This window comes from Macrobrachium nipponense, chromosome 7, assembly GCF_015104395.2.
Source record: "Macrobrachium nipponense isolate FS-2020 chromosome 7, ASM1510439v2, whole genome shotgun sequence".
NCBI lineage: Eukaryota > Metazoa > Arthropoda > Malacostraca > Decapoda > Palaemonidae > Macrobrachium > Macrobrachium nipponense.
The window spans coordinates 104,765,564-104,785,563 of record NC_061109.1 but is presented as its reverse complement, the minus strand read 5'-3'; the positions used below and the strand labels follow the sequence as shown (position 1 = coordinate 104,785,563).

General features: G+C 36.5%; 1 protein-coding gene and 1 long non-coding RNA gene across 13 annotated transcripts in view; one reads left to right on the top strand and one right to left on the bottom strand.

Moving 5' to 3' along the window:
* LOC135217423 (uncharacterized) overlaps window positions 1-20,000 on the bottom strand; it is a 625,282-nt gene that overhangs the window by 120,739 nt on the left and 484,543 nt on the right. The gene's annotated exons all lie outside the window — the stretch shown is intronic.
* LOC135217422 (mucin-2-like) overlaps window positions 1-20,000 on the top strand; it is a 463,906-nt gene that overhangs the window by 356,593 nt on the left and 87,313 nt on the right. For all 12 annotated transcript variants that reach the window (XM_064253279.1, XM_064253275.1, XM_064253277.1 and 9 more), the window contains one exon: window positions 1,277-1,418. In XM_064253279.1, the coding sequence (XP_064109349.1) occupies window positions 1,277-1,418 (142 nt within the window). The remainder of the gene's footprint in view (window positions 1-1,276; window positions 1,419-20,000) is intronic.

Sequence of the window (20,000 nt, the reverse complement as noted above, 5' to 3'; positions counted from 1 at the left end):
ATCCACCTTCTATATTCGAATACTTTTGAATTGCGCTATTATCTTTGCAAAAGTAATCCAGAGGTTTATCGTCACCTCCTGGGGTAATTCTGATTGAAAAATGTCACAATAAGATTGGGTTTCCTGTGTAAAATCCTCTATTTTCTCAATATATGTGAAAATTATCAACTTGAAGTAGATGATATCCTTACAAACTTACTAAGCAGATGCTTACTATATCCATCTTTAATCTTATGAAAAATTTAAGAGTTGAAGTCTCTGAGGTCTAGTGTGCGAAACTTCGTAATGATGTCATTATTACCTGCTGAGACACTTCAAGTCTGTAAGGACTGTAGCTTTGACAAAGAAACGTCAACTACAGGAAAAATGTATCTCCACTGGCCACTGTGATCCTACCACATTGATTTCAAAAGTACCTGCCATCACTATCAGCCTGGATCTTTCGTACCTCTGCCTCGTCGTGTTTCTAAGCATCCTTCACATGGGAGGGGAAGGGGAAGGGGCAGTGGATAGGGTATACTAGAGGTGGGTTGACAAATGTCTCAAGTCCTCTTGGTTGGTGCCACTCTTTTCCATAAATCACAAAATTTCATTTGAATTCATTAAATACTTCATTGCATTGCATTCTATTTGTCATTGTACTGTTGCAATATGCTGGAGTACCTACGACTCTTACCCAAATTTGTCTAGTTCAGTATGGACTCTTATCATTGCTACTGGGTTATATCAAACATCAAGATGATTAAGGGAATCATAATATTATCCTTCTAAGTACAGCCTATACTATGATAAACCTTGATTTACGAAGCTATTTTATATTCATACTGAGTCATCAAACATTATACGACCTTGAAACATTCGTTAATTTAAAAAAAAACAAGGCATTAAATACATCCAGTTTTAAAATGACATTTTACTTCTTTAGAGGAGGTGCATAATACTATCCTTCCTAGTATAGGTACATTATGATATGCCTTAATTTACCAAGTTATTTTACATTGTACGAACTTGAAACATTCGTTAATAAAGAAAACATGGAGATAAATAACATTTAGGTTGAAATGGTATTTTACTTTCCTTCTTAAACAGGAGGTGCATACTACTATCATTCTCTGTATAGGTACCCTTTGATACGCCTTGATTTACTGAATTTCATATACCTACTCACGGAGAGCTATCACACATTATGCAACATTGAAACATTCGGTATTCATAAAACTAGGCATTAAATAACGCTTTAGTTTTAAAATACTAATCTTCTTTCCTCCCTAAACAGGAGGTGCCGCGACTACCGTACCGGACATGGGAGAGAGCTCGCAGCGGCACTTTCTTCGCCCGGGACAACATCTCCAACTTCCTCCGGTTCTGTCGGCGTCTTGGAGTGCACGATAACCTCCTCTTCGAGACGGAGGACTTGGGTGAGTTATTTTTCTCGACGTTTTTATTAAAACAGCGTAAAATGAGAAGACTGTCGTCCTAAACTTCAGAAATCGGGAATCATCAGCAAATCAAAGGTGACGAATTGACGGCCAAGAGCCTCGAGAGTCAACACAAGAGGAGGGAGGGCGATTGTAAGTCCGACCGAGTTTTGAGGAAGTTTACTAATTGGTAACTTTTAGAAAACTTTGGTTGGCGGTTCGTTATTTGTAGCTTTTATAAAACTTCAATGAAGTTTCTTAATTTTTGGCTCCTTGAAAACTTTCTTTAAGAGGGCTGTGACCACACTCCCACAAATAACAGACCTCGTAACTAAATCATTGAAAGTGTAAAGACCGTTTTGATCATCATGGCTCTACTGTTTCCCAGTGCTCACACACCTGAGTACTGGGAATTTTTTTCTATTTTTTTACGTCCCCATTCTTCACATTAATCGTTAGAAATTCATATATTTGGAAAGTGAATATTTTCAAAATAATGTCAAGTGTTTGAATGGCGTATTGCATACGCTCTCTCTCTCTCTCTCTCTCTCTCTCTCTCTCTCTCTCTCTCTCACATATATATATATTGATATAATATAATGTCACATGTATTTATGTATGTACATACCTCTTAAACAAGACATAGTGGCCGATCTAATAATAAAGCCGTTATGACGTGCGCCAAGTGCATGTTACAGCTTCTCAAGTTACAGATCGACATTAAACAGTTATTCACTGTACTGTTGGCGACTTCTAGTATATGATATAATTTAGCCAAGATTCTCTCGCTTCTTTTCACGTTCCTTAGACGGACCGTGTGATCTCTTCGGAATCTAATCTTATTCCATATAAACTCCATCCAGTTTCTCTTACGCACTTTGCTGCGTGTGCTTCAGATCTGAAGCCAGGCATGATGGTCCTGCCTGCGCACCCCAACCAACCCGGCCCCCCGCCCCCCCCTTCCACTCTTAAACAATGAGAGGTAATCAAACCGTTGAGGGAGAGGAGTTCATGAAAGATTCAAGACATGCGGAGTTCATGGAGAGTAATATCTGTATTCTGACCTAAGCGTCGTTTCCCGACGGCAGGACTATTACGGGAACTTGAAATATGGAGGCGCCGACGGTCGTTTGTCCTTTCGTTCAGGAAACGCCGTCAGCGAGATCTACATTGGTTGGAACTGAAAGGATCCCGAGCTCTCGGCCATTGCGAGTTCCCTGCAACTTTGGCTGTGCCGTCATAACCAGGCTTTGAGTATAGAACAGCAACGGAGGAACTCCAGTTGAAGTGACTTCATAGTTATTCCAACAGACGCAACTGTGAATTGCTCTGGGAAGTCTTGAGGTTAAGCGGAGCTATCAACTTCAGTATTGCTGATTGATTGCTGGATTGAGTTGCAAAGTTGCTCTTCGTGATCTATGGCGAAGGGACTTAAACTTAGGAATTCTACGAATACAAATGCTACATAAACAGTCGAGGCGAGGTCTTGTAGTCTTCTCCATGATGAGGACTGTCCTAATTTAGGGCGTATTCTTGCCATTCGTCACGTGGCTACCAGACAACTTCAACAGGGGGAACTTAAAAAATTGCTGAAAAGACCACTAACTGGATTAGATTGGACCTCTGAGTTCGTCAGAGTACCCTCACCTCCTTGATGACGCTCACTGAAAAATCGTTACGAACTCTAATCTCAAATGAAGCCAGACTTAACGGCAGGTAAAAATCTATCAAGAAACGGCCAGCGCCCCCCAAAAAAGGGCACCGAGTAAATTGCATGCAACCGAAAGTAACTTCCTATATCTATAGTAAAATAATACTTGGACACTATTCTTTACAGTAAAGTTTAAATGTTGCTGATCTTTTTCAAACGGCATAGTATGTATACATTTTTCGAGTTGTTTTTCTTCTATATATCATCATCATCATCATTATTATTATTATTTTTTTTTTTTTACCTCTAGGTCTTCACGTGCCTCGTCTTTCACGTTGCCTTCATAATGAAATTCTTCAGATATATTCCTCTTTCTCCTTCGGCATCCCTTTCTCTTCCATCTCCCGAGCGAAGGATATAAACAAGGTGTCCCGCCTGGGGAATGTCCTCTGTCAGTGACGGACAGACAGATCGTTTGCCCACACATTGCCCTCTCTTTCATGGCCACCATTTTCATCTGGAATGAGACCTGCCTCCTGTCTCACTGGTTGATCCCTTTGTTCCAGTCACTTGTGGTTCGACTGTACCCTATCCTGTAGCCTTTTTCTTCTTTTATGTTTTATTAATAATAAATTCAGCCTTCATTCTCATCCCCGATGGGGCCTTCTACCCTGTTATTGGTGGGCCATTTTTTTTTCTAGTTTTGGTGTGCCTACATAGGTAATCTGTCCTTTTGGATTTAAGAAAAATGGACTTTTTTATGCTTTGTCTTATTTATTGCTTGCATCTGTTGTGTTCTATCTTTGTTCGATTCTGCTCCCATCTACCATTCGACAATCTATTGTTAATTTTTTTCCTAATGATGGTAAATGGCTTTGTTACCCTATTAATCCTACCTTCCTGAATTCGTATTCACTTTTATATTTTCCTGTTAAATGGCCGCAACACATTTGTTCTTGCCAATCTTTTTATTTTTTTTAGTCTCTTTAGTAATGTTTTTGTTTTTATTCTTATTTTAATACCCTCAAGATTCCAACATTATTGATGACTAGCTTATCATAAACAACAATCAAAACCTGACGGTGCATCTTAGTGAGAAATTTTAAGTTGTCTGATTGTCTTCGGAAATCTTCCCTCTCCTTTACATATTACTGCGAAGACGATACTCTTTAAATTTACAGCTTCCGACTTGAGAAACTATTTACTTTTTTCACAATCTTGAGACTACTGCCCTGATCAATTTTATGAGGCTATAAAGCAGCGTTAAATAAACGTACGATATTAAAGTCTATTTGCCAATGTAATATCATCCCGAAAAAGTTTACGATCTGCAATTGTAGACTGGATGGTCTGTTGTTACTGTAAACACTGGTTCTTTCAAATTTTTCTGTTATGTTTCATTTTTACCATTTTCAGAATTCCTTTTTACCATTTTCAGAATTCCTTTTTACAATTTTCCCACATTTTCCTTACACGTCCTTGGTTTTATTTTCCCTTAAGTAATACGACAGTTTTCCATCCAGGAATATTACAATATATTCATCTAGTATATACAGCGTTAGTTGGTACTTGGAAAATGTGTTCATGTAACCTACCCTAGGGCAGGGGTTCTTAACCTTTTGATGACTCCAGACCCCCAGTGAATTGCCCAATATGATTCCATACCCTCTTTGTTTAAGTCATTTCAGTCCTATTTGTTGACAATATAACTTAATATGCTTAGTTGAATATATTACTTTAGGTACGTATAGCTAGGAATAGAACTTCTAAGAAAATCAACAGCATTTATAGTTTTAAATTGTTATTTATTTACAAAATGTACCCACGTATACAATGACACATTAAAATCAAATATTTACAAACATCGAGTGATCAAGTCCATCCCATACTCCCAGCATGTGGTTCTCATACCCCCAAGGGGTAGGATACCCCATGTTACGAACCCCTGCTCTAGAGTCTAATTTTAAAAGATTCATTTCTTCATATTAAAAATAATCTGTGCATTAGAAAACAATTTGTCATGTTTCATCTTTAATTCTGACCTTAAATCTGCATCTCTTTCGTCGATGTTATGCAATTTGCAATGAGAAATATAATTTGTTACATCTGATATCACTTTTCCAATGATTCTTCGATATCATATTAACGTGTCAAGTGGCTATCTTTATGCTTATTAGTTGTACGGGATGTTTCTTACGTCAAGTGACTTGCATTAACGTACGAACGTCATTGTGAACTGATGGTCTCGGGGAGGAGCAAGTAACGCTTTTTTTATGCCATCGTAAAACCATGATTACCTAAACCTTCACAAGCACAGAATGATGAACGTTTTCCTCGCCAGACCCTCGCTTCCATCGTAAAAATACCATAACATATGTTGTCATATAACAGCTGAGTATATAACATGAACATCTCTACAAAAATAGTTTTTCGCTTGGGTAGCTTCAGTGAGCAAAATCCGTTGCTTTAGAATAACATACACGTTTCGAGGAATATATGCAACGCATAATGGTCCCATTCACCAGTTCTATGTATTGTAATGACCACAAAGAAATTTCGGGAATCGGTAAACGAAATGCTCTGAAAAGCACCACGATTCTGCACCTGCAAAATCGATGTTGCAAAATGTGAATGGAAACTATTGTTTCAAATTACGAACTACATTCCTCTTACTTTTTAGTGTTATAATTTTCAGTTCACCACCATAACTTACGTGAAATAACTAGTAAGGTCTGTTCGCCTATTAATTTGAAACTAATTCTTTAAGTCGTTCAGTAGGTGACGACGTTCTACGTAAAGTTAAACAAAACAAGACGCAAGGTGCACAAAAAACTCCGTTTTATTATAAGCGTTCCTTTAGCATTTACAAAACTTCATTTCTTTCAAGAAATAAAAGGAATTCACTCATGAATACACAGTGTGTTCGTACATACAAAAGACCTTGCGCATGCACACACAAGATGTATGCAAGCAGGCGCGCACGTACATTTCTTCTCTCTCTCCTCTCTCCTCTCTCTCTCGTCTCTCTCTCTCCTTCTCTCTCTCTATATATATATATATATATATATATATATATATATATATACATACATACATATATACATGTGTGTGGATGACTTTCCTTATATCAGATTATCATAATAAAAGATAAAAGTATGAAAACCAACAAAGCCCGGTATTGTCAAATCGTATCCGTGTTAATTGCATCACCATCCCTTGCAATTAGAGGAGATATTCTAGTCTTGATTGCTAAATGATAAGGAAATTGTGCTCTCAATTGCACAATATGACATTAACCCTCAAGCTTATTAATGCTAAATACATTTGTAATTACTGCTGCTGCTGCTCGCTTTTAAAAGCTGTTCCAGTAAAGACAAAGACAGCGCCATTGGTAAAACACTTACATGATATGAGAGAAATTTTGTATATGAAAGTCATATAGAACAAGAAAAGTAACATGAAAATAATTACAAAAACAATAGAAATAGCAGAACGCCACTGATGGATAATAATAATAATAATAATAATAATAATAATAATAATAATAATAATAATAATAATAAATGGGAAGGAATAGCTTTATAGAGAAGAGGCCGTTAATGAAGATAACGACTATCGTGAATTCGCAAGAAATGTTTGGGATGTTGCCAGTAAAGGCAATACTCTCTTTAAAAGGCCATTAAAACGTCCGTCATGGATGACTGCTGTCTTACTATCAAATCACTGCTGTAGAAGGATACAACTGAGGCAGCCATTACTCGTTTATTGCTGTAAAAAGCAATACAATAATTCTGAGAACGAGTCTTGAATTCTGACGGCTAAACTTATGAATCATTTTTATTTTATTTAAAAATTTCAATGCCGTTGTTAGCGGAAACGACTTTCATTGTCGTGTCCTACAATTTCATTGTTGGTTTGCAATGTAGTTAGTTATTTACTTATTCATTTTTCTTTTATTTTGCTAAATAGAATTATGAAAACCATTAATATTGTAAACTGATTAAATCCTAGCAAACACCGAGAGGAGAAGAAGATTGTTTGCAATTACTGCAGACAGTTATTTCTTTTTTAGACATTAACATAATTCATCTTTCAATTATAAAGAGCGGCTCCATTACCAACAGATCCGCATACAAAAAGGGATTATTATTTCCTCATGGAAATTCCCATACTTCCACCTCCTTAACCCCGCAGAGCCTCCAGGCAAAGACAAAAGACAGCCCATCCACGGCCAGAACCACCAAATTCAACAGAGAGCGTCGCATGATAACCGAAATTTACGACCGAATAACTGTAAAGGCATCGTATAGCATAAGATGCCAGATAAGCAAGAATCCACAGCGAAGAAAAAGGGCAGACCTCGATTCCACGGCGGAATTAATGGTAATGTTTGTGAACTTCGCAAATGTCAGCTTCTCAAGTGGCTGAACGTACCCTGCCTGAATGGGGTTGGGTAGAAGGTGTAAGGGTAGGGATGGGTGGTGTAGGGGTGGGGTTGATCGTGCGCTTTCGTAGGTTCTCGGAATGAGTATGGAAATGCGAACAATTTCCATCAGAGGTCTCACTCTAGACGAAGAAGTTCTGTTAATGTGTTCTTAGTAAGTAATGGTTTCATTTCCCAGGGTTAATTTCGTGTTGATAAGTTATGGACGAAGCTCTATTAAATCTGATAAACAATTGCCAAACTGAAAATATAGAATGAATAGGAAAGAGACAGAGGGAGAGAGATTCACTACTTTTCAAACATCGTGTCTACAATTAATTTTAAAAAGTTAAAAAAATAGAATAAACTTAACAATGACTGCAATATCAAAAAGAAAATAATGCAACTGTGCAATATCATACTAATCTTAAAATTTTTTAGAAAACTCCGCCAACACCAATAGCTTACAGATTATTGTACATAAAGGGTAATGGCTTACATGAAACCCTTAAATCTTCTGTAATTTGAACTGAGGCCACTTTGTTAATATTAGAATAAAAAATACCTCTGGAAAACGAATGTGATTTATTTGCATGAAAATTTTTTTTTTTCTTTTTTTGCTGTATCACTTGTATACTTGCTTCTTGGCAAGAATACGAAAGACCAAGAGGAAAGTCTTGGAGATATATATATATTATATATATATATATATATATATATATATATATATATATATATATATATATATAAGTCATATCACAGTAATGTGATATGACTTATATAATGGCTACGTGCGGGCAAGAAGCACTACAACGTTACCGAGGACGAGGTGGGTTTGATGAAGTCTCCAAAACTACAAATACCTGAAGTGCGACAGGTATTTGAGATGGGAGGCGGCATAAACTTATATCCTCTTGGGGTGGGCTAAGGCTTCACTGCCAGTCCTGGAATTGAAGATGTCGATGGTTCGTGCCCATCCGCCGGCAATTCTATTATCGTCTAGAAAATTCCCCTTCGGTTAAACATATATGAAAATACATTAATTCCGAGGTAGAGCGAATTAGATATTAAAGGACATTTGTAGCTCGATATATATATATATATATATATATATATATATATATATATATATATATATATATATATATATATATATATCGAGCTACAAATGTCCTTTAATATCTAATTCGCTCTACCTCAGAATTAATATATTTCCATATATGTTAACCGAAGGGGAATTTTTTAGTTGATAATAATTTCGTCCTCTCGTGGGTTCGAACCAGCCAGCAATAACGTCATTGAAGTCCTGATTTCTCCTCTGTCCGCTGGGCGCTGGTTCCAACACGCGAGAGGACGAAATTATTATCAACTAAAAAATTCTCCTCCGGTTAACATATATGAAAATATATTAATTCCGAGGTAGAGCGAATTGGATATTAAAGGACATTTGTAGCTCGATGTATGTATATGAATCACGGTGACGTGATAAAAACTTCATATATATATATATCTATATATATATATATATATGATATATATATTATATAATAATATATATATATATATATATATACGTATACATATATAGATATATATATATATATATATATATATATATAATATATATAATATGACTGGTAAAAATGTTCTGTAACAACAGAATTCCATCTAATAAAAGGAGCCCATAAAAACACCAAAATATAGAGAGAAAAAGTACTATATTTCAGAGACTGCTGTCTCCCTCTTCAGGTACCTGAAGAGGGAGCAGCAGTTCTCTGAAATATAGTACTTTTCTCTATATTTTGGTGTTTTTATGGCTCCTTTTATTAGATATATATATATATATATATATATATATATATATATATATATATATTATATATATATATATATATAATTTGCGTATAACTCACCCTCAAACTCGCCCCACAGATGTTCAAGTGGTTCCTATGTCAAAGATATCAGGAATCATTTCATGGTCACCTATTCAAGTACTGTCCTAACCTATCGTTGCTGCGACTGAAGACTTTTGATGTACCCTTCGGGGGTACTGCTGTCAGTGCCACTCACGTGGTGCACTGGAGGCATTACTAGTGTGATTGCAGCAACTTTTCGGGCTCTCAGTCGAACCCACATTTGGGCCTTTTATACTTTACTTTCATCCCACTTCCTTTCACTGATGTTGCTGTCCAACTTCTCTAACTGAAACTTCTTAGTTCAACTGTGTGATTTCCACCTTTAGATCTTATACCACATCTTCGTTATCATTTGGATCTCTATTTTTGCTGTTCAACTACCCGAACCCCTTTTTTCGCTACGATTGCCAAAAGTGTTCCCTTACTTGGCTTTGCAGCCTGATTGTCATAAAATCAAATCGATTCCATTCTTTTCAAGGTGAGCAGAGAACGGAAAATCTTCCCGGATATGATAGCTACTTACAGTGACGGGTAGGTCGTAAACACATTCGGATGTGCTCCTTTCAAGGCATCTTACTTTCAAGGGTTACTTCCATCTTCCTAACAGCAGACTTGGCCAATCTGTTGACAGGATCATCCCATTATCTTTTCTCTTCTAAGGCTGACAGTTCTGACTGATGTGAGAGTTATACGAAATATTTACGCGTCCAAATTTTTATACGTGTATTACTTTATGTATAGCTACTTGGTAGATATACTCTATATGCTACAGGTTCCGCCTTCATTTAATCTTATATTTATTGTCGAAGAAAAGAAGCCCATCGCATATGTAAGGTTATGAATGATGCAAATGACTTAGTCAAGCCTTATAATGACGTCATTCCAACAAATGCATTGCCGGTCTTCTTCCCAAACTTCTTTTCGATAATAGTGATAATTACCAGGGTGTTTTATGAGCATAATAAATACCGGAATCTTCAATTTACCAAGCAATTAGAGTTTCCGTTTAATGAGAATATTCAATGGGGCCATCACTGTTCTCCAAAGTGGCATTTATTTAACTTAATTTTACCAACTGTAAAAAGGACTACAGTTTTCTTCCATATGTCGAAATATTTCCTTGTGTAAAGTGTTCTAGATATCAAGATATATAGATATCAAACAACAGAGAATGAAAATAAATGCACGTAATCATGTAATGCATTTCTCTTTGCTCAATGTTAATAAAACTGCAGCGCTGAAATTCAGTTCCAGCTGCACCATATGGTGCACAATGGCAATAAAGATTAAATGAGGCAAAGCTTTATTTCCTAGTTTTGCTATTTATTTGTCAAGAATTTCAGATCTAGCGGCAATAAATTTGCAATATAATTTGCATATAAACACACATGGTAAATTCTATTCAACTGACCCAATTTATTAAACATGTATGTCATGTTCCAGAGTCACATGAAAAAATGAAACCTAGTTTTGCAAATTATATTTTCTCATCCGACATTGAAGCTATATTGTTTGTGAAGTCAGCTGTCGAAGAAATGATCAAGCTCATTAAACTCTTCAAAAACGGAAATAAAAGACATAAGTGGCTTGATCAAGATAAAAAGACCTGTCTTTATCCACGTCGTATATCAATGCAAGCAAAACTACTTTCTTCACCTCGCATATATATACCAACGGACGTAAGGAGGAGATAGAAAAATATATTTCACATCATATGAAGCACCTGTCTTAGCATGCTTATTGGGAAATGCCTTCCCAAATCCACAAGACGATCAGATACCTGGGAATCAAAGAGCCTACTAAGTTGTTACAGTCTGAAGAAAACGTGAGTTTGAAATAGCTCTATTCTAAATATGTATAAAACAGTTTTCTACCGGTGCTGCATTGAATGCCCGTCATGGGATATCCAACTTCGCAATTGCTGGAAATTTCTTTTTTACTTCCAAACCAGAATTCTCTAATAGAACTGCCACATTGCCCTTACATTTCTTGTGGTAGAGGCAAAATATGGTTACTTGGCAAGGTATCATTCTCTGCCTGCCACACCTATATGTCATACGTTAACCGTCGTTCATCAATCAAAAACTGTGCTACAGTTAAGTTAAAGTAGTGAACATATATTATTTATTCTTTGAAAATATTTTTTTTTCTTTTGAGTTAATTTTCAATCAACTCTCATTATGGTTAGGAATCTCATTATTCGATGCTCTGTATCTCGGAAAATAACCAAAATCTATTAGCTTTTTAGTCATTGCATATATATATATAATATATATATTATATATATATATATATATATATATATATATATCACACGTATATATGACTGGTAAAAATGTTCCGATACAACAGAATTCCACCTAATAAAAGGAGCTCATAAAAACCCAAAAACCAAAAATATAGAAAGAAAGTACTAAATTTCAGAGAAAGCTGTGTCTCTCTTCTTCAGGTAGGTAAGGAATGAGAAGAGTTACAGAAAAGGCGGCATTTATACCAAGAAATCCATCCTACGGTAACGTCAGTTTAGGTCACTCCCGTTGTAATTTCTCTTTAATTCTCTTAAGTGTTTTATATATATATATATATATATATATATATATGATATATATGTGTATATATGTATGTATATATATATATATATATATATATATATATATATATATATATATTTATTTAATTATTTATTTATTGTAAAGAAAATTCCAAAAGTTTTTTTTTTTCAGCAAAGTTATAACTGTGCCATATTTCCCCAGGGAGAAGTGAATTCGTAATCTGCAGCAAAAATATGCACGTCATCTTAAAGAATAATTTCAATTGGAAATAAATAATATATCTAAGCATTGGTTAACGGTTAGTCCACCAATATCCACTCCTATAGTAAGACCGATTACAAAATTTCTGTTTTATTTTCTACATAAATGCAACCAACATAAATTGTACGGTTCCAGATATTAAGCTGGTTACCTATAAAAATGAGGGATTCACTAGCCACTGACAGAGAGAGAGAGAGAGAGAGAGAGAGAGAGAGAGAGAGAGAGAGAGAGAGCCAGATAAAGTTGACTGTTGATAAAACAAGCACTCTTTTGTTGTCTGCAACCTTGTTGTTTTCGGTAATACCTCCATAAAAGAATAATTTCAGGCAATCCTCCTTGGGAACCAGGTTTCATGCCTCTGGGTACCTGTGAGCGAGTGCAAAAGACTGTAAACGTATTGCAATCTGTCCGGCTACCAACATTCATTTAAAAATTGCACAACTCCAAACAGCATACGAATTGGTAACTGCGTCTGAAAGCCAACTGGAACACTTGACCTAGTACTCTGAGACACTTAAACTGGCCCTTAAGGTACGCTTGCTCACGCATAGACGAAACTTTCGAGGTAGTTTAAATAACTTCATCAAGTTGAAATCACATCACAATATAAAGAAATACTCAAAATTTTGTTGTTTACGGATATAACAGACCAAAGGGTACTTCATCAAGCAGGGGAGGTATTAGTGAACCCATGACATTACAATCCTTTTCTCTTGCTCACCTCCATTTTTTTTAAGCTTTAGCAGATATTTCTTTTCAAAATGGTTTCGAAATTCGCGCAAAATTCATAACGAACAATGATAAACTGGGCCCAGGGCTGATGATAAGACAGTAAAGTTGCTTTTTCTCGATATTCCAAAAAACTTAACATTTTTAATTCTTAACTGACTAGTATGAAAAATTACTCCTTGCAACCAACCTGTACTGAAAATTGTAACGTCTTGTTACAATTCATTGCATGTCAACAGTTAAGACATGGAATACCAAAATTCCTTATCTTTTATTTAAACCAATATGTACATTCAGAGTGCCATAACAAAAACTGGGGTACCATGGAAAAACTACAGACTTTGACACTCTTCTGCAAAGGATGCTACAAAAATACAGTAAAATTTACTTATCATTTGGCTTCCAAAGTCTCTCATGAAGTCTGCTCACTTGAGGCGCAGCGCAAGAATAACATATCTTTAAATGGGGCTGCATTCCTGCCCCCATAACCCAGAATGACAACGTTGCGGTCCCTCTGAAAATAAACCATTCCAGGAGCTGGCAACTACATTAAGTGAAGGCGTCACTCAACTCCCTCCGTTCTCTCTCTCTCTCTCTCTCTCTCTCTCTCTCTCTCTCTCTGTGAGAGCGAGCGCTCTTCTTCCTCCTAAACAATTTCGTTTCCACTCCAAAGTTCATTTCTGAAGTTCGCTTTCAACTTCATTCGCGACTCTTCTTGCGTTTCAAGTCCACGAAGGAGAATTAGGCCGAAGCCAGGAATTTAACAGAGGAACCGGAAAACAAGTGGGTGGGACGTCGCCATGAAAGCAGTTTGATCTCGGTTGCCGTCACTCAGGGGTTTTTCCTTTTCCAGAAGCCTTCCCTTCCCTTCTTGTGATGCGCAAAGTTTATTCGGAATCTTTTCTGCATCAGCGAACCTCCACAAAAAAGAATGAATTATCAGCGCGATGAAATCTTTCACTCGATTTCTAATGGAAGCCAAGAAACAATCTGGAGTTGAATAAAATTTTAAACTGCTCTTACAGTTTTCAGTTCACCATAAACAAGTTTCAAATCCATGGCAATCTTGAAAATGAAAGTGATGAAACTAGTGTAGATCAGTAATATATGCGGAAATATATGGACAAAAATAAAGTTTGAAGTCATTATTATTCCAAATCATCAAAAAAGAATTTCTGTAATGCACGAAGCCAGAGTACATGAAGTGTAACACATGTCACTCTGCCTGTTTTTCCCGTATTTTCAATAATTCACTTGTCATATTTCACTCAGGTTACTGAGACTATACTCTGTTTTTTTTCCATATGTCCATCCGGCTGTGGTGTTTGCGCATGGTAACACTGCGTCCCGGGCTTTAAATAATATCCTATTTCGAATATTAACAGTGTAATTCGCATACAGTAAATTACTAAAACTCTTTTCAGTTGCAAATGTACACCCAGATATCCTTTTATTTACTAAAACTTACACATAGCGTAACTATCTAAAGCCAGGGACGCAGTGTTACCATGCGAAACACCACAGTCTGATGGACAGATGGAAAAAAAACCGAGTATAGTTCATAAGAACGATTAATTTACGTTGATGAGCCCTTACGGTTTAACTTGAATGTCAATTTGGCAAGGAATAAAGCTTAGGCCAAAATCTACAAATGGTGGAGACATGAAAAGAAGCGAGAAGTCAAAATTACTTTTATGTGGAGGATCAGAATTGAAAATTACCTTAACGTGGAGGATCCAGACCTAATCAGACCTCTCTGGAAGTCTTGCCACAATGACAAATGAGAGTTCTTATGAACAAGAGCTTCTTTCTACGGGTAGAAGGGCTGCCTCGGCCACCCTTCGACTTCTAACCAATACAATTCACAGGTGATTACTGAATTTCGTCCGTCGTACAATTGCCGAAAAAAATATACATAAATAATCCAGTAATAGTAGTTGGTGCGTTGCACTTTATTTTACTAAATCAATAAGTCACTACACTAGATCACAAACTGAAGGCAGGAGTACTCCTTTTGATGGGAATGAAGAGCAAAGTACGCTATGAGATGCAGTTTCCTGTAGAGAAAAGACTGGTATACAGGTAAAATTATTATGCAACAGCATAACATTCTGCTGGAGTTTGATAATAAGCTATTAATACAATGACGACTCAGTCTTTAAAAGACGAAAAAAGGGTGCAGTAAGAAACAAATATAAAAAAGTTTATACTTCGAAAAAGATGTCAAATTGATCGCATTACCGAGGAAAAGTGACAGAAGGACACAAGCTCCCAAAAGAGCCTGCCATTCTGTCAAGCTCTACGAACGCCCAGCGAAAGTGCACCTCTATTCTGTGAAGGATCCCTAAAGCCCAGAGGTCGAACGTGATGGCTAAGCTAAGGATTTACGTTGATGATCTCTCTCTCTCTCTCTCTCTCTCTCTCTCTCTCTCTCTCTCTCTCTCTCTCTCTCCACCAGAATTCCGAGGTCATAGGTATTCAGGAATCGGTGCCCATGATGCGTAACATATAAGGAAAGATATAAGACAACTAGGGTGAATTAAAAGCAAAAGCAAAAGACTTTGCAATCGAAGTCTTTGCTAAAAGAAAACCCAAGCTGAATTTTCCAACAATTTTCTAGTTGTCATTATGGCGTTTAGATAATCTGATGAACTTTATCTCTAACCTCAACAAACAAACGCGCGCTTGCACACACACGTATGTATGTATATATGTATACATGTGTATATATATATACACACACACACACACACACACATATATATTATAAGTATATATCTATTACTATATTATATATATATATTATATATATATGTGTATATATACATACATATATATATATATATATATATATTATTATATATATATATTTTTTTTTTTTTTTTTTTTTTTTTTTTTCATTCAAAATTGGGGTAGCCGAAGAAATTTTATATTACTTTTCAATCCTCTTTGAACGTAGTGAGCTATGTATGAAAACCTTGTACAAAATATTTATAATACAGAATGTGGGGGAGGGGGAGAGTATTTCTGAATAACGTAGTCAATCGAAAGTCAAATAATAACTTTATGATGCTGAAGCGCTCAAAAGTTGCATCTTACTCCTGTAGAGGGTCGTTATGTATCTCTCAATTGCGTCTTCTTTAAAATTGGAAGGCATTTCTGGCCCATTCGCTAACATTCAAGCAACTAAAAATGACAATTTTTATAGACTGAAGTAATTCCCTAAGTGAACAATTCATTTGGTGCAAAACTTTCGGCAGTTGCCACATCCACGTGTATTATGATGACCAAACTGAATATTTCGTGAGGAAAATTAACTCATAATTAATTAGTTAATTGAATTCCTTATGTTACTGAGGTTTAGTAGAGAACGTGAGTATAAATCCACATCTGTACTGTATACATGTGGTTTCCTTTTGATGATTATCCTATCGTCACAGTTCTTTTATTTATACCACAAAATCGAAATTACGCTTCCACAGTTCCCATGAAATCGATGTATACGACGAAAACTTATACAGCACTCACAAAACGCGGTCATGTTCCTGTCACAAATAAAAAAAAAAAAAAAGGCAATGAAATTTTACAATAAATAGAGTAAGTCCAGGGGGCACTATTTCACACAGCCATTACAAACCCCAACACGGCCTGGTGAGGCCTTTCAAATCCACTCGCATCCTCGTGCCTCACAGCACCCAGCATCCTCCAGTACTCGCTCACTTTTGCTCGCACTTCGCGATATTTCAAAAGGGTTTACGCTATCCCACTCACGTCTCGAGTAAGCCACTTCAAGAATGAAGAAACTCCATTCTCGGCTGTGCGCGTCACTGGAGAGAGAGTGAGTTCATGTCGAGTTTTAATGCTTTGTGAGAGTAGTCATTCTCGCACGAGTCAATTTCGGTACGTGGCATCGTCTCTTGAAGTTGGGTTTTAATTAACAAACACTTAAAAGAGGTACCAGACAGGCAGTGCAGGAAGATATTGCTTTCAGGGTTATCCGACGAAAAAACAGTTCGGAAATTACGTCTGGTTGAGTGACAAACATTTTCCACCAAAAAAAATGTAATTATTAGGGTGGAACTGTAATATATATATATATATATATATATATATATATATATATATATATATATATATATATAATATATATATACTGTATATGTATACTTTTCTTTATCATGAAAGGAAGAAAATTTAACATGACCGTTCTAACGAAAACCAAATAGGCTGATGACAAGGTACTAACTCAAGACCTCGACTCCTTTGAGAACATCAAAATGTTATTGAGTTAACCACGACTCCAAAGACGTACTTCTACATTACGATGTATGGTGCAGAGCCAGATCGGTTCGCACAGACATAAATACGATGATACGAAAACATAATATGCTATGATAGGATAAAAAAAAACGTATTTATGACGCATCACTAATATAAAGAATGAAAGTAGCAGCAACATTTAAATAAAATGACTGAAACCAATCGGCGGGGGACATAACTCCTAAGAGGGACACTGATGATATTAGGTCAGTCATGGTTTACTTCCAATTAATTCCACTACTCCACCATTACACGAAGGCAATCATGGGTCAATAAAAATCGCTTCCCATCTTGCGGGAACATTATCCTAAGTAAGAAAAGTAATCCGCTAATCTGCTCAAAGAAGGGTAATATATCATTGTAAGATTACGCCTACCAACACCTTCCCCACCCCCTCACCCCCCAAGAAAAAAAAAACGCGACGTTCATTGTAATCTATCAATGTACGAGCGCTTCCATAAGCAACGAAAGAGAAAAAAAAAGCAGACGATGTATACTCTGCAGAAATCGCCTGGCATCATATATTGCGTCGGGAGAATGGTGGTCTTTCTTTTTTAATCTCATCTCCACATGGTTCTTAAGACAATATTGAAAATAATATGAGTCAGCTGTGCATATGCTCCCAAATATTCGATGGGAATTCGGTTTTCGTTGTTTTTCGACTTTTATTTTATCGTCCCAACTAAAAATTTCATTTCCAGTGATTTGTTTCAGAAAAAGAAAAATCATTTGTATTCTAAATGAGAATATAAGTGCAGAGAGAGAGAGAGAGAGAGAGAGAGAGAGAGAGAGAGAGAGAGAGAAATTCCAAGCATGCGGACACACTTGAACTAGACAATACCTGACAACAGAACTCCCCCCCCCTCCATTGGAAACAGCATTCACCTAAATGGGTACGAATTATGGCTGAGGGTTGCAGCTCACGCCTCACATCTTTGCTAGGTTCGTGGATCGCTTTCGGCCTACCGCTCACCATTTTACCAAGTAATAATGGGTAGTAGTGTCTAAAAAAGCTCAAGGAAAGGGCTGGGCCTGGCAAGCACATTCTAGAGACTTGCTGATACACCAGAAGGCTATATCCTGGCGAATTCTGTGTGTGTGTGTGTGTGCGCTCGCTCGCGCGCTCGCAATGAAACTTATGATAGAAACTATAGGAAAATATTTGTTTGCTTAATGCGAAAGAACTGTTTAAATGGTAAATCAAGGTCTGTTTAATTTTTTAAAAATATTACTCTTCATTTATTTAAGAAGTGGCACTCGTTCACTTCATAAAATTCCTGAGAATCACTAATGCAAGACATAAAAATTACTAGATATGAAATAACCATAAACAAAAATTACTAAATATGAAATAACCATAATTATGTACAAAATTATGTAAAACTGCAAAGTCACTTTTTTTAGAGCCAAAAATGCCCATTAAACTGAATACTACTTACAAAAAGATCGCGCTAATTGTTTGTTTGTATGGTGTTTTTTGTGCTCATGGAACCAGTGGTTATTCAGCAACGGGACCAACGGCTTTACGTAACTTCCGAACCACATCGAGAGTGAACTTTTATCACCAGAAATGCACATCTCTAACCCCTCAATGGAATGCCGGAGAATCGAAATCGCGCCCACTTAGGTTGCAGGTCAAGACCATACCGATCGCGCCACTGTGGCGCTTAAGACTGTGCTAATGACAAGGAATCTAAAATGCTCATTTAGATATGGACAGACATTTTCCTTTAATACAATATATTTGGAAAACTGTAAATAAAAGAAAAAAAGTTGGGGTGAGGAGCGAGAGAGGGAGATGCAGGTATTACTTATTAATTACGTAAATGTTTTCCCAGCCGTTATTCAATCCTGTGTTAGATTTTTTTTAAGGTTTTCATGTGTTATTATTATTCCCTTATGATGGCTCCGGTACATTTCAAACACTGGAATGAAAATCAAGTTAGAAAGCTTCACGGGTATCTCTTAAAATATGAGATCCTAAGATTCCAACAATTTAAATTCTTGCGCTCTAACAGACCAGTATATGCATTTCATATTCCAAGTGTTCCTACGTCATTTTATTTTGTCATTCTTCTGATCCCTATGAACTTTACTGGAAATATGCAAAACAACATCAAACAAGCGAGAACTGGCTAACAAAGATTGATTAATACGGATTTGTCTTTAAACAATAAAACATACACGTCTTTTGGGGTTCGACCTCTGACTTTTGATTTTTTAAACAACCCGGAAATAGCCTTGACCTCATAAACTTTTGAGGCACTCCAAGCAAGGAGCGAGTGGGTGGGGGGTTGGGGGGAATAAACATGAAAGAGAGCGTCATTGAAACGAAGATATCACCTTCATGGAGCCGAGGCCAACTGAGGGCCTCCCATAAACATAGACGTTTGCGACCGAAGGATATCAGAAACACTCAGGACCTGGCGGTTATCTCACAGTTTTAGAGCTTATGAAACGCTTCGTGAAGTCTCATGGAGGGTAGTTATCATCACAACTGCTGAATAAAGGTTTTCCAAAAGGAGCACTTTGCGGTAGACGTATAGTTACTTTAATTTTCCCATGACTGAATCGCTTACATCATCAAGGTAACTCGGTATTTTGTTGAGCACATTACACTTCCGTGAAAACGTAGTTGGAGATATAGGATTTCATTTTGGGATGGACATATTCCCAAGGAAATATTAAGAACTGATTCTCGGGAATGAAATGGTTGTTCCGAACTTCTAG